This window comes from Anabrus simplex, chromosome 11, assembly GCF_040414725.1.
Source record: "Anabrus simplex isolate iqAnaSimp1 chromosome 11, ASM4041472v1, whole genome shotgun sequence".
Lineage (NCBI taxonomy): Eukaryota > Metazoa > Arthropoda > Insecta > Orthoptera > Tettigoniidae > Anabrus > Anabrus simplex.
This window is the reverse complement of record NC_090275.1, coordinates 1,311,246-1,323,343: the sequence shown is the minus strand read 5'-3', so window position 1 is coordinate 1,323,343 and position 12,098 is coordinate 1,311,246. Positions and strand designations below refer to the sequence as shown.

At 36.3% G+C, this 12,098-nt stretch overlaps 1 protein-coding gene across 3 annotated transcripts in view; it reads left to right on the top strand.

Annotated features, from left to right (window-relative positions):
- LOC136883521 (sortilin-related receptor) overlaps nucleotides 1–12,098 on the top strand; it is a 698,235-nt gene that overhangs the window by 582,690 nt on the left and 103,447 nt on the right. For all 3 annotated transcript variants that reach the window (XM_067155885.2, XM_067155884.2, XM_068229722.1), the window contains exon 26: nucleotides 11,695–11,793. In XM_067155885.2, the coding sequence (XP_067011986.2) occupies nucleotides 11,695–11,793 (99 nt within the window). The remainder of the gene's footprint in view (nucleotides 1–11,694; nucleotides 11,794–12,098) is intronic.

Genomic DNA, 12,098 nt, shown 5'->3' with positions numbered 1-12,098 from the left:
AGTGGAGATTCAAAAGCCGATTGTTGTAGGTAGACTGGTCAAAAACGTTGTGAATGAACTGTTAGCGTCTTGACTTTGGGTCTCATGTAACGTCAAGGAATTGACAAGAGTACAATATTTAGCTGTTTCATAGTTTTAGGCTGCTGCTTAATTGGGAAGAGACATCCTAGACACTTGATACAGTCTTGTGTGAAAATTGTTCCCGTTGATGTGTTGCTTGGTCTTTGGGAGGGATCTTAAGAATATCTGTAATGAAGTAGAAAATAATTTTGAATTAAAAATTAGCTCAGGCTTTACATCCGTTAGAATGGAACTCTTTCCAGCTACATGTGGACAATAAACTGATTACTTTATTGGATAGGAAGCAAGTTACTCTCGACAAGAAACTATCTCAATTAAAAGCATCCCAATCACGGTTACCAAAACGCAGTTCAGACACGCAAAAAGCGGCTCCCTCACAGAACAATACACCCACAGTAGTTAATTTGACAGACGTACAGTTCTCTGAAGAAGAAATGGGGATCTTGAATAAAGGCTTAAAACATAACTGGCCTAGCAAGAAAAAAGAAACGGATATTATCAACACAGTAGCTGAGATCGAGGCTAACATTTCTAAACTCCCTTTAGAAACACAAAATGATACCAGATTTGAGGTAAAAAAGAAACTACCAAAACTAGCGGAAGAAATAAACGCATATTCAAATTTCGACCACAAAAAATTGATCCAGAACGTAAAAAAGAAAATAGACGACAACAACATTATTGTCACAAAAGCGGACAAAGGAGGATCCACAGTTCTCCTAGATCAAAACACATACATTCAAAAAACAGAAGACTTTTTTAAGGACAAAATATACACAATAGTCAACAAAGATCCAACGACGAGAATTCAGCGAAATCTAAAAACTCTAATAAGAAGTTCTAACTTTCTTTTCAATGAACAAGAACAACAAAAACTTTTTAACATGAACCCTAGTATTCCGACAGCCAGAGCCTTACCAAAGATTCATAAGAAGGACATTCCAATACGCCCTATCATAAACTGTAGAAACAGCCCCACCTATAAAGTATCAAAATTCATTCACGGCTTTCTAAAAAAACATTACGGATTCAATAACAAACACCCTTTAAAAAATTCATTCACTTTTTGCGAAATTTTAAACAAGTTTAAGCTGCGCCCCAATCACTCAATGTGCTCCTATGACGTCGTAAATATGTAGCCAAACATCCCTACCAAAGAAACTGTAAGAATTATCGGTGATAATATCAATAAACACAGCGGCCTTAGTAAGATGGAAATTGAAGAATTCATGAAGATATTAAATTTTGTCTTAAGCAACAACTTTTTCTCTTTCAATGGAAAGTTTTACCAACAAAAAGGCTTAGCGATGGGCGACCCTCTTTCTGGCATCTTAGCAGACATTTATATGGACACAATAGAACACACAAAAATTATAACACAAATAAAAGGCGTATGTTTATGGCTGAGATTTGTAGACGATACCTTCATAATTTTCGACAAAAATGTCACTAATAGTGACGAGATCTTGGAGTCCCTAAACAAAATTGACCCCAATGTTAAGTTTACTAAAGAGGATGAGGTTAGGAACTCATTAAACTTTTTGGACTTAACTATTACACGCGGACATAATACCTTCGATTTTCGAATATACAGGAAACCTACACACTCTCCCTTAACTATTATGAATTCATCCATACACCCCAAGTCCCAAAAACAAGCCTCTTTCTATAATTTAATTTATAGAGCTTTAAAAATTCCTCTTTCTCCCAACAATTTAAAAATTGAACTGAAGTACATAAGGAATCTTGCTCAACTGAATGGGTTTAAAATAGATATGGTCAACCGTTTGATTAATAAAATCAAAATTAAATTGTCCACTAACCTCATCCCAGAAAAACCTAAAAAAAAAAGTTTCGCCACAATTACATATAACAACCCAGCCGTCCATCAGATCGCAAATACTTTAAAGAAGCACAATATCAATATAGCCTTCAGGACAGTTAACACTAATCGAAACATGTTTTTTAACCACAACAAGGTCAATCACAATAGCAACCATTATTCAAGGTCCGGCATATATAAACTAACATGTACACAATGTGGTTTTTCTTATATCGGACAGACTGGCCGCAGCTTTAACACGAGATATCTGGAACATTATAACGCTCAAAAACACAATAAGTACTCAGCGATGAGCCAACATATGAGAGAAACGGGCCATCACTTTACATCCATAGAGAAAGATCTTACCATCATTAGAAGCATAGGTAAAGGGAAATTAATGAATGAACTGGAAAACCTACACATCTTTTTAGACCAAACCTACAATAAAAATAAAAATCTCAACGACGTCAATGAAATTAAAAATCCTTTGTACGAATTAACACCTAGATTAATTAATATCGTGAATTCAGATCAAAACAAAATCCCTCATTTATTTAAATCTCCACACTCAAATGCTTCATCCATCATGCCAAAAGTTAAACCCGCCCATATTGCTTCTAGAAACTCCCCTCCAGCAACAGCACACACGCCCATAGACCAGCCTACCCCCACTCTCCCTCCATGCCCCGCCCCTCCATTACCGCACCATTACAACACCAGGAGTAGAAATGGTGACAAGACAGGCGCTGCCGGAACAGACAGATCCATCTAGTATTAACTGAACAAGTAAGTCATTTTACAGTTAAGAGGTGTTAATTTAATACATTTTATCACAACGCGTGCTCAAAAAAATTTTTAATTCAAAATTATTTTCTACTTCATTACAGATATTCTTAAGATCCCTCCCAAAGACCAAGCAACACATCAACGGGAACAATTTTCACACAAGACTGTATCAAGTGTCTAGGATGTCTCTTCCCAATTAAGCAGCAGCCTAAAACTATGAAACAGCTAAATATTGTACTCTTGTCAATTCCTTGACGTTACATGAGACCCAAAGTCAAGACGCTAACAGTTCATTCACAACGTTTTTGACCAGTCTACCTACAACAATCGGCTTTTGAATCTCCACTTGTACACGACAACACATTTAAATATTAGTTACGTCAAGAACATGAAAATGAAAATCGTGGGTCAAACAAGCTCCAGTTTTAATATCACCCCTTCTCAAGAAGAAAAAAGAAGATCCGTTTCATTTTATTTTTAGTTTTGAACATTTTAAGTTAACCAGAACTGCCAAGTTAAAACACATTCAATTTAAATTTATATTTTCAATCTTGACCAACCTACAATCAGTTCAAATCTCCACTTATTGTTGACGACACATCCTGTCACCAGACACGATACGTCAAGTACTTAATATGATATAGGGGTCACATAAACCCCGATTTGCAATCCTCTTCACCGAAAAGAAGATCCATTTTAGTTTTGGACATTTTCCATATTAAATAGATTAGGACCAAAAAACTTTACTGTATTGACTTATGTTTGTATATATTGTATATGTTGTATATAGTGTATATATTAGTATGTTTATATTAGTTAATAAGGTCCCAAACCTTGACCTAAAGGTTGTTTACAGGCTGAAGATGCCCAAAATAATGGGTGAAACATGTACCTGACCAAATAGTCTACATAAAATCATGTAGATAATAACCACATTAAACGTGGAAAGTATTGAATAGGTGGTTTTTTATTTAATTATCCTTGATATCTATGCCTAACGCCAAGTTGTTTCCAACGAGTCCCTCTCATGTCTATTAGAAGTGGGATTCCATTACTCCCACAGGTCCTAGGCTTGCATAAAATGTTGCGAGCTCTGTAATTTCTGCAAAGCTTACATAGTCCCAGTGAGGATCTCTCCTCTAACCGGTGGATGATATAGTCTTAGCCACCTAAGCACAAGGAGAGCATGTCCAAGCTGCCCACTGGTATTCAGACTCTCAGGACCACTTACTAGGTCACTCGGTTCACGAATTAAGACGTGGCTACAGTAACCCACACCATGAAACATGACAGAATATTTTCCTATAGATGTATTCTAAATGGTTGTTTCTTCTTCTTCTTCTTCTTTTATGACCACATAGGATCACTTTAGTCAATCCGTCGTTCAGGTCTCTTTGAAGGGATTGTTCGGGCTTTGCGGTCCTCCCAGTACTTCTTCAGACGCTCCGATCTTCGTGCCCTTTCCTCAGTTGAAAATGTGCGTGTTGTTGGTTTGTTTTGTGTAAGGGTAAAGCGGAGGTTTGTATTCTTGAGTTTTGTATTCAATTTTATCTTTTTTTTTTGGTGTCTTCTGTTGTAAGGCCTATTTCCTTCAGATCCTCTCTTACTTCTCTGATCCATTTACATCCTGTTGTGGTATTTTTTGAGACGAGATTGTGTTGTACTAGTTGTTTCAGAAGTCTCGAGTCCTGCATCCTCATGATATGTCCAAAGAATCCCAGTCTCCTCTTACGCATAGTATCTGTAATGGGTTCTAGCTCTTTGTACACGACTTTGTTAGGTATTAACCGCCACTGTCCATCTTTCTGATATTTTTTGTTGATACAGGTTCTTCCAATCCTCCTTTCAATTTTCTGAAGTCTGTCAGTCTTTGATTGTTTATTCAGGTAAAAGAGTGTTTCTGCTGCATATGTAGCTTCCAGTTTTATAACTGTGTTGTAGTGTTTTATTTTTGTATTTATTGATAGACATTTCTTTTTGTAGATATCCCATGTTAATTTTTGTGCTTTAGCTAATCTATTTGTTCTTACTTGGATTGAGATTTTTTCATTTAAGTTATGTGTTATTACTTCTCCAAGATATTTAAACTGAGTTACTATTTTGATTTTATTACCATTTATGGTGACTTCTTTTAGCTGTGTTGGTTTTTGGGGCATAATTTCTGTTTTTTCAAATGATATTTTGAGGCCAATTTTATTTGCAATGTTTTGAAGTTCTGATATCTGGGTTTTTGCTTCTTTTATGTCCACTGCTAGTAATGCTAAATCGTCAGCAAAACCCAGGCAATTTGTTTTGATTTTTCGGCCAATCTTTATTTTGGGGGGACATTTTCTAAACCATTCCCTCATTACCATTTCTAGAGCACAGTTAAATAATAGTGGTGAGAGCCCATCTCCCTGCCGTAGTCCAGTTTTAATTTCAAATGTCTCTGATGTTTCCCCCCTAAACTTCACTTTTGACTTGGTATTGGTGAGAGTCAATTTTATCATGTTTATTAATTTGGGGTGTAGTCCAAGGTGCCTTAAAATTTTAAACAGAGATTCTCTATGGATGCAATCATAAGCTTTCTTGAAATCTACAAATGTTATCACCATATCTCTGCTTCTTCTCCTGTTATAGTCCATTATCAACTTAAGACTCATGATCTGATCAGGACAGCTCCTCCAGGGTCTGAAACCTCCTTGATATTCTCCTAGTTCTTTCTCAAGTTGTAAACTTATCCTATTAAGGATGATTATTGAAAATATTTTGTATGTTATGTCTAGGAGAGAGATTCCCCTGTAGTTATTAGGGTCGGTTTTGTCCCCTTTTTTGTGCAGAGGATGAATGAGGGCTGTTGTCCAGTGTTCTGGTAGTTCTTCTTTAATCCAGATAGAGACAAGATGTTGATGGAGGGCAACTTTTGCTGAGGTTCCTGCATATTTCCAGATTTCCGCAAAGGTCTGATCTTCTCCTGGCGCTTTGTAGTTTTTTAATTTATTCAGAGCTTGGTAGACTTCCTTTATTGTGGGGGGATTGATGTTTTCTGGTGATGTTTTTATCGGGGTGTTGGTGTCCAAATGAAGGAGTTCTGCAGGTTCCTCACAATTTAAAAGCTTGTTGAAATGTTTAGCCAGAATTTCTGCATTGTCTTTATTGTTATGGGCCAGCTTACCATCTTCATCCTTCATCAGTAGGGTCGGGGGTTCATATTTTTGGAGCTGCTTTCTGAAGGTTTTGTAGTAGTCCCTTGATTTAGTTTTACTGAACTGTTCTTCAATTAACTGCAGGGTGTCCTTATGATGTTGTCTTTTTATTCTTCTTAAGACTTGGGTAGTTTCTTTTCTCTGTTTTACTAGCTTTTGATAGGATATTTCTGTCTTTTGGGACTGATGTAATAGCCATGCCTGATGTCTTTTCTCCACTGTTTCATCACATTCACTGTTCCACCATTGGTGTTTTTTACGTGGTTTAATTGGAGCTAGGTCTTCTGCAATTTGTTTAAGGTTGTGTACTAAGTCTTCAAGTTTGTCTGTGATTTTTATTTTTTCAGTTGCTTTCTGGTAATTTTTGTTGTTGATTAGCTGGGTAGGATCTATTTTTCTTTTAGTTTTAAGGGCTTGCTTTTGTTGTCTCCTCTGGGGAGTGAGTTTAATTTTAATTTTAACTACGTAGTGATCTGAACCTGTGTCTATTCCTCGGAGGACTTTGACGTTATAGATCTCTTTGTGGTGGTATTTGTCCATGCAGACGTGGTCCAGTTGCCATTCTCCTTTAGTGTAGTCAGGGTGTTTCCATGTTTTTTGAGTTTTTGAGGTTTCCTCTTAAAACATGTAGATTTTGAGATTAAATTATGGTTTCTACACAGGTCAACTAGTCTCTCTCCATTTTTATTTGTTTTCTTGTGTGCTGGCCATTTTCCGATGATGTCACGGTATTTTCTTTCTCTGCCTAGTTGAGCGTTGAAGTCGCCTATTAATAATTTTATATGGTGTTTGGGGATGTTATCTATGGTCTGGTCCAATAGGTCCCAAAATTCTCCTGTTTCCTCCTGGTCTTTTGAGGAGTTGTTTTTATCATTAGTGGGAGCATGGGCATTTATTATAGTATAGATTTTATTAGATGCCTTTAAGGTGAGCGTTGAGAGTCGTGGAGACTGTGATCTGAATTCTTGAACTGAGTTTATTATTTTAAGGCTGACCAAAAATCCTGTTCCAAATTGTGGGACATTCTTCATCACTCTCTTCCCGGGTATACCTTTATAAAGTCTGTACCCTTGAGATTCCAAGGCATCCTGGTCAGTGTTTCTAATTTCCTGTAATCCCATGATAAGAATTTTGTGTTGGTCCATTATGTCGGTGATCACTTTTAGTTTACCGGTTTGCATGAGTGAGTTTATGTTGTGTGTAGAGAAGTATGTTATCTGCTTTGGTTTGATTCTTGATTTTGTCTCATTCGTGTATGTAGTACTGGGGTATTTCCGTGCCTCCGACTTCACGGTATCTTTCAGGTGGCAGCCCACCGTATCCGAATGCTGCCTTCTCTGAACTCTTGGTTCAGCCGGTGGAGTATTCCTTAAAAGACCTTCCATGGTTGACTGTCAAGGTGTCACCTGTGTGGGACTAGGTCCCGAATTACAACTCTGGATGTGATCCAGTGAGGTGATAATGAGGCCGCTCCTCTGGAGTACAGACGCCTTGTGCAGCCGCCCCTAACCTGGAGAACAGACGCTGCATAATGGATTCCAGTGGCATTTCCTCCACTGTGGGGACCATCACCCCACCCAAAGGGACTCATTCGCCCGAAGCCGTTGGCCCCCTTAGGGAGTCAGGTTATTTCCCGCCGCCCAACACTCGGCGTTGGCAATTTTACAGCTGGGTGCCAGACCAGCAAACCCTCCTCCTTTCTCATTCCGGACTTGGGACCGGACAATGGCGGAGTTAAATGGTTGTTTATTGTAATGACTGTCAAGTATTGAGTGATTGGTTTCCGCTTCTACTGTGAACTTCATGTGGGTTTTCTAGTAATTGGCTGCTGTTGACATGACGTATGTCTAAAATTGCGAAAACATCATCTATGTATCTTGTCCAGTAATAGATGCCATCAGATGGTCTAAGTATATTTCAGCTAATGGCCTGATGCTGGCAAACCCATTGGTTTTTTTTAAATTTTTTTTTTAAGGTAGATGTTTTTATTGAATTTAAAATAATTGTTGGGAATGAACTGGATGATGGTGATCTCATCTATTTCAATTCTACTAAGTTGACTGTGTAATTTGAGACTATTCTCTATTAGTAAATTGATGTCTTTGAATGGTACACTTCAGTACATGTTTGTAATGTCATATGATGATATGATACGGATTGACGGATCTTTAAAGATTTTGTGTTGTTGCAAAATTCTATTGGTTTTTTTTTATTTTTTTTTTATGCTTTAGTTGGCCTTAAAAGTTTAGTGTTTTTTAGGGATTTTTGTACAAACTGAACTACTTTGTATGTGGGACTGGGTCGGCATTAATGTCTTGTAGGTGTGTTTTCATTATGGATTTTGGGAAATGCTTTCGCTGTTGTGATTTTCAGATTCATAATTATCGTTTTACTAGATTCTTGATCACTATGGAGAAAGCTAATATTTTTCAGTAGTGTTTATAATTATTTTTGAATTCCTTCTTAATGGTTTTGAAGATAATGTTGTTGAAACACTGCACTTTTGGCTATTTTCCATAGTTAAAAAGCACCCCACTCAGAGAATTCAACGATTACTCAAACAGACCATAAAGAACACCCCGTACCTATTTACAGATCAAGAAAAAACAAAATTAATAATCATGAATCCATGTCTTCCCACTGCAAAAGCCCTTCCTAAGATACACAAGGCCGGGTCCCCATTTGCCTGATCAACTACAGACCAAGCCCTTTATACAAAATATCTCAATTTATCCAAACGTTTTTGAGGAAGAATTACCAATTTATGTCCAAAAAATCCATTAAAAACACTACAGAACTAATAGATAAATTTTAAAAAGTTCAATATCCAACCCCATCACTCCCTTCATTCTTTTGATATCTTGAATATGTATCCCAGCATACAAGTACCCTATTATCAAAAATAATTTAAATAAATACAGTCATTTAAGTAAATTAGAAATCCAGGATTTCATGTCCATTTTAAAATGAGTTGTAAATAATATCATCTTCACATTTGATAACATCATCTATCAACAAGAAGGTTTGGCAATGGGCTCACCTGCCTCAGGTATCTTAGCAGAAATCTACCTTGATTTTCTAGAACATACTAAAACTGACAACAAAAACTTTGACAATATTCTCCTTTGGGCTAGATATGTAGACGATGCTGCTACCACTCTTCTCAGTTTTAATAACGTCGATTCACACATTAAATTCACACTGGAATCCGAAAATAATCAAAAAACAAACTATTTAGATGTAACCATCACCAGACACCCAAACTTTTTAATTTATAAGATCCGCAGAAAACCTACTCAAACTACTTCTACAATCCGCCAAGACTCAATACATCCACGGAATCGCAAACGAGCAACTTACAGTAGCTTAGTTCACTGAGCCTTTAATATTCCCATGTCTAAAAAAAAGATCTAAAAAACAAACTTAACACCATTCAAGGTATCGCTAAATCAAATGGTTACAATAATTTTTTCATTGAAAGAATAATAAACAAATACAGACATCGTCTTTCGACCATATTAAAGAAAGATAAACCCAATGTCCCCTTAATTTCCACCTTCACATTTAATAAAGAGGTCTATAAAGCTTATAAATCTCATGTTTACTCATTCTTTTCTCGTTTCTCGTTTCAGACTCATTTTAATAATCTAACCTCAACTCAACTTCAACTACGGTTGTTTTATCAAGAGTTCCCCCGATAAACATACGTTAAGAAAATCTTGTATTTCTCCAATTTATCAACAAGATTAACAAAATGTACACGTCTCCAACATAAAGAAGAACCTTATCGCCGATTTTACTTCGTCACTTGAACACTGACTTGTTGAATTTTTAACCAACATGAATGAACTTTATTTCATCATAATCATATGTATTAATCTTCGTGCCATTCTGTCATATCTTTTAGCTTTTGTATCATAATAACATCAATGTGTTTTAATTGTCTTGCCATTTTGTCAAATTTTAGCTGAAGATGTTCCATAATCGGAACGAAACATGTACTAGAGATTAAGATGGTTTATATTATGTAATTAATAAACCTATTATACAGAAATTAATAAGTATTGGAAGGTGGGAACCTACTCATAACTTAACCTTAGAGGTCTATAAAATCGCTAACATTTTTAAGAAACACTATGTAAATCCTATACAGTTCCACATCAGTTAACAGGATGAATAGTTTCTAAAAATCAGGAGTTTACAGAATCAAGTATAATAATTGCAAATTTTTTGTATGTTAGACAGACTGGGAGGAGTTTGAACACAAGATATTCAGAACATATTAATGCCCTAAGATACAACAAATTCTCAGCAGTAGGTAAGCACATGCAAGATTACAATCATGATTTTACAGACATAGAGCAAGATATGGAAATCCTTAAGATATTAAACAAGGGTCCCATACTTGATATAACGGAAAACTGTTTTATACATTTAGATCAGTATTTCAATTCAAACTACAACCTTAATGACATTTCGGAGAAATCCAATATTCTATTTCACCGTCTCATCATTATTTTTAGAAATATTAATTTAACAAATCATAAATCGATTTTTCATTCAATTCATGGTACCTTTCTGCAGCATTTACCCCTATTCTGACACCCCTCAGCCCCTCCTCACTTCCCCTCCCTCCATGATCTTCCCTTCATATCAGTTATGCAATACGTCCAACACACCACAGCGCAAGGTGAGTCACATATCATATTTTCATTATTTTTTTATATAATTTTTCGCTATTTGATCGCCCCCTTTTCAACAGCCTTTGTACTAATTTTGCTTTTAATATTATTATCGGTCCATTGTTTCCGCATTGAACTGCGAATCTTCACCACGTACTTCATAGAGCTAATTTGACCTTCATGGGCAACTTTTGCCTTCAGATTTTAAGGACATCAAACTAGAAGCTCTTTGAATGGCATCGTGTAACATGTTTCTACATTATTCACTGCATGTGCATAAATTAATTTCTAATTGCCACTGCTACCATATAATGACTTATAGCTATCAGAACTTCGAATGTTACACGAGTTTTAAGAATCTTGAGCATCCAGATTAATCAACTTGAATCATCCTTCAACGGCAGTTAAGTGCATTATTTTAATGCATTGTATGCATAATTAAAAACTTTTATCACCATTGTGACAATTTTTTAATTTTTAGCATCAAACCACAATATTTTTACAGCATATGTACATTGTTTATGGACCTTTTGATATGTTTTGCAATTTGTGTTATTGGCTGATGATGACCTTCACCTTATGTCAAAACTAGTACCAAATAAATGTAAACAGCATTGCAAAAATTTTGTATTGAAAAGATGGAACTATGAAGCTAAAACTTTTAATTTTGTATGTAATCACAGTTCAGTAGGGACCAATCTACATGAAATTTATATCTCATGGCCCCACTGTTGGCAGCCCTGAAAATGGTTTTCTGTGGTTTCCCATTTTCACACCAGGCAAATGCTGGGGCTGTACCTTAATTAAGGCCACGGCCTCTTTCTTCCCACTCCTAGCCCTTCCCTGTCCAATCGTCGCCATAAGACCTATCTGTGTCGGTGCGACGTCAAGCAACTAGCAAAAAAAAAAAAAAAAAAAAATATATATATATATATATCATGGCTATTCCTCCACTCCACTTTTGTCTCCTGCACAATATCTACATTTACAGATGTGTCGTAACATGAGAAGTAAGTTTTCCAGTGTTAAGAAGCTCTTGCAAAGTCCTCCTTATCTGTTAGGACAATCCATAACAATGTTAGCTCTGGTTGTTGGCACGCACTGTGTGTTGATATGTACTCTTTGTTATTTTCAGTCGACAACCTTGCTCCAGGCACCCCGTACAATTTTGATGTGTCTGCCTTTAAGAAGAACTTCGAAGGCCCAACTTCCACTGTAACTGCCAAGACAGAAGGTTAGTTTCGAGACCATAATATAAAGTTTAATCTGTGTGTTGAGTGATCTATCGAACCCAGTACGAACACACTTGGTTGATTAGCGATGGAAAGAAACAAACAAGACGTGTTAAATCAATTAAGATGTTTGAACATAGAGAAGTGAAATATAAGGAAGTCCACTTTGGCTTTGTACAGTTGGTTGGATGCGTTTTGTAATGGCCCGTACTTCTCAAATGTATTATAGAACTATTTAAAATAGTCATATTTGAATCCGCCTTGTCAGTACAGTGACCAGTGATCAGTGACAACTGATGAAGGGAAT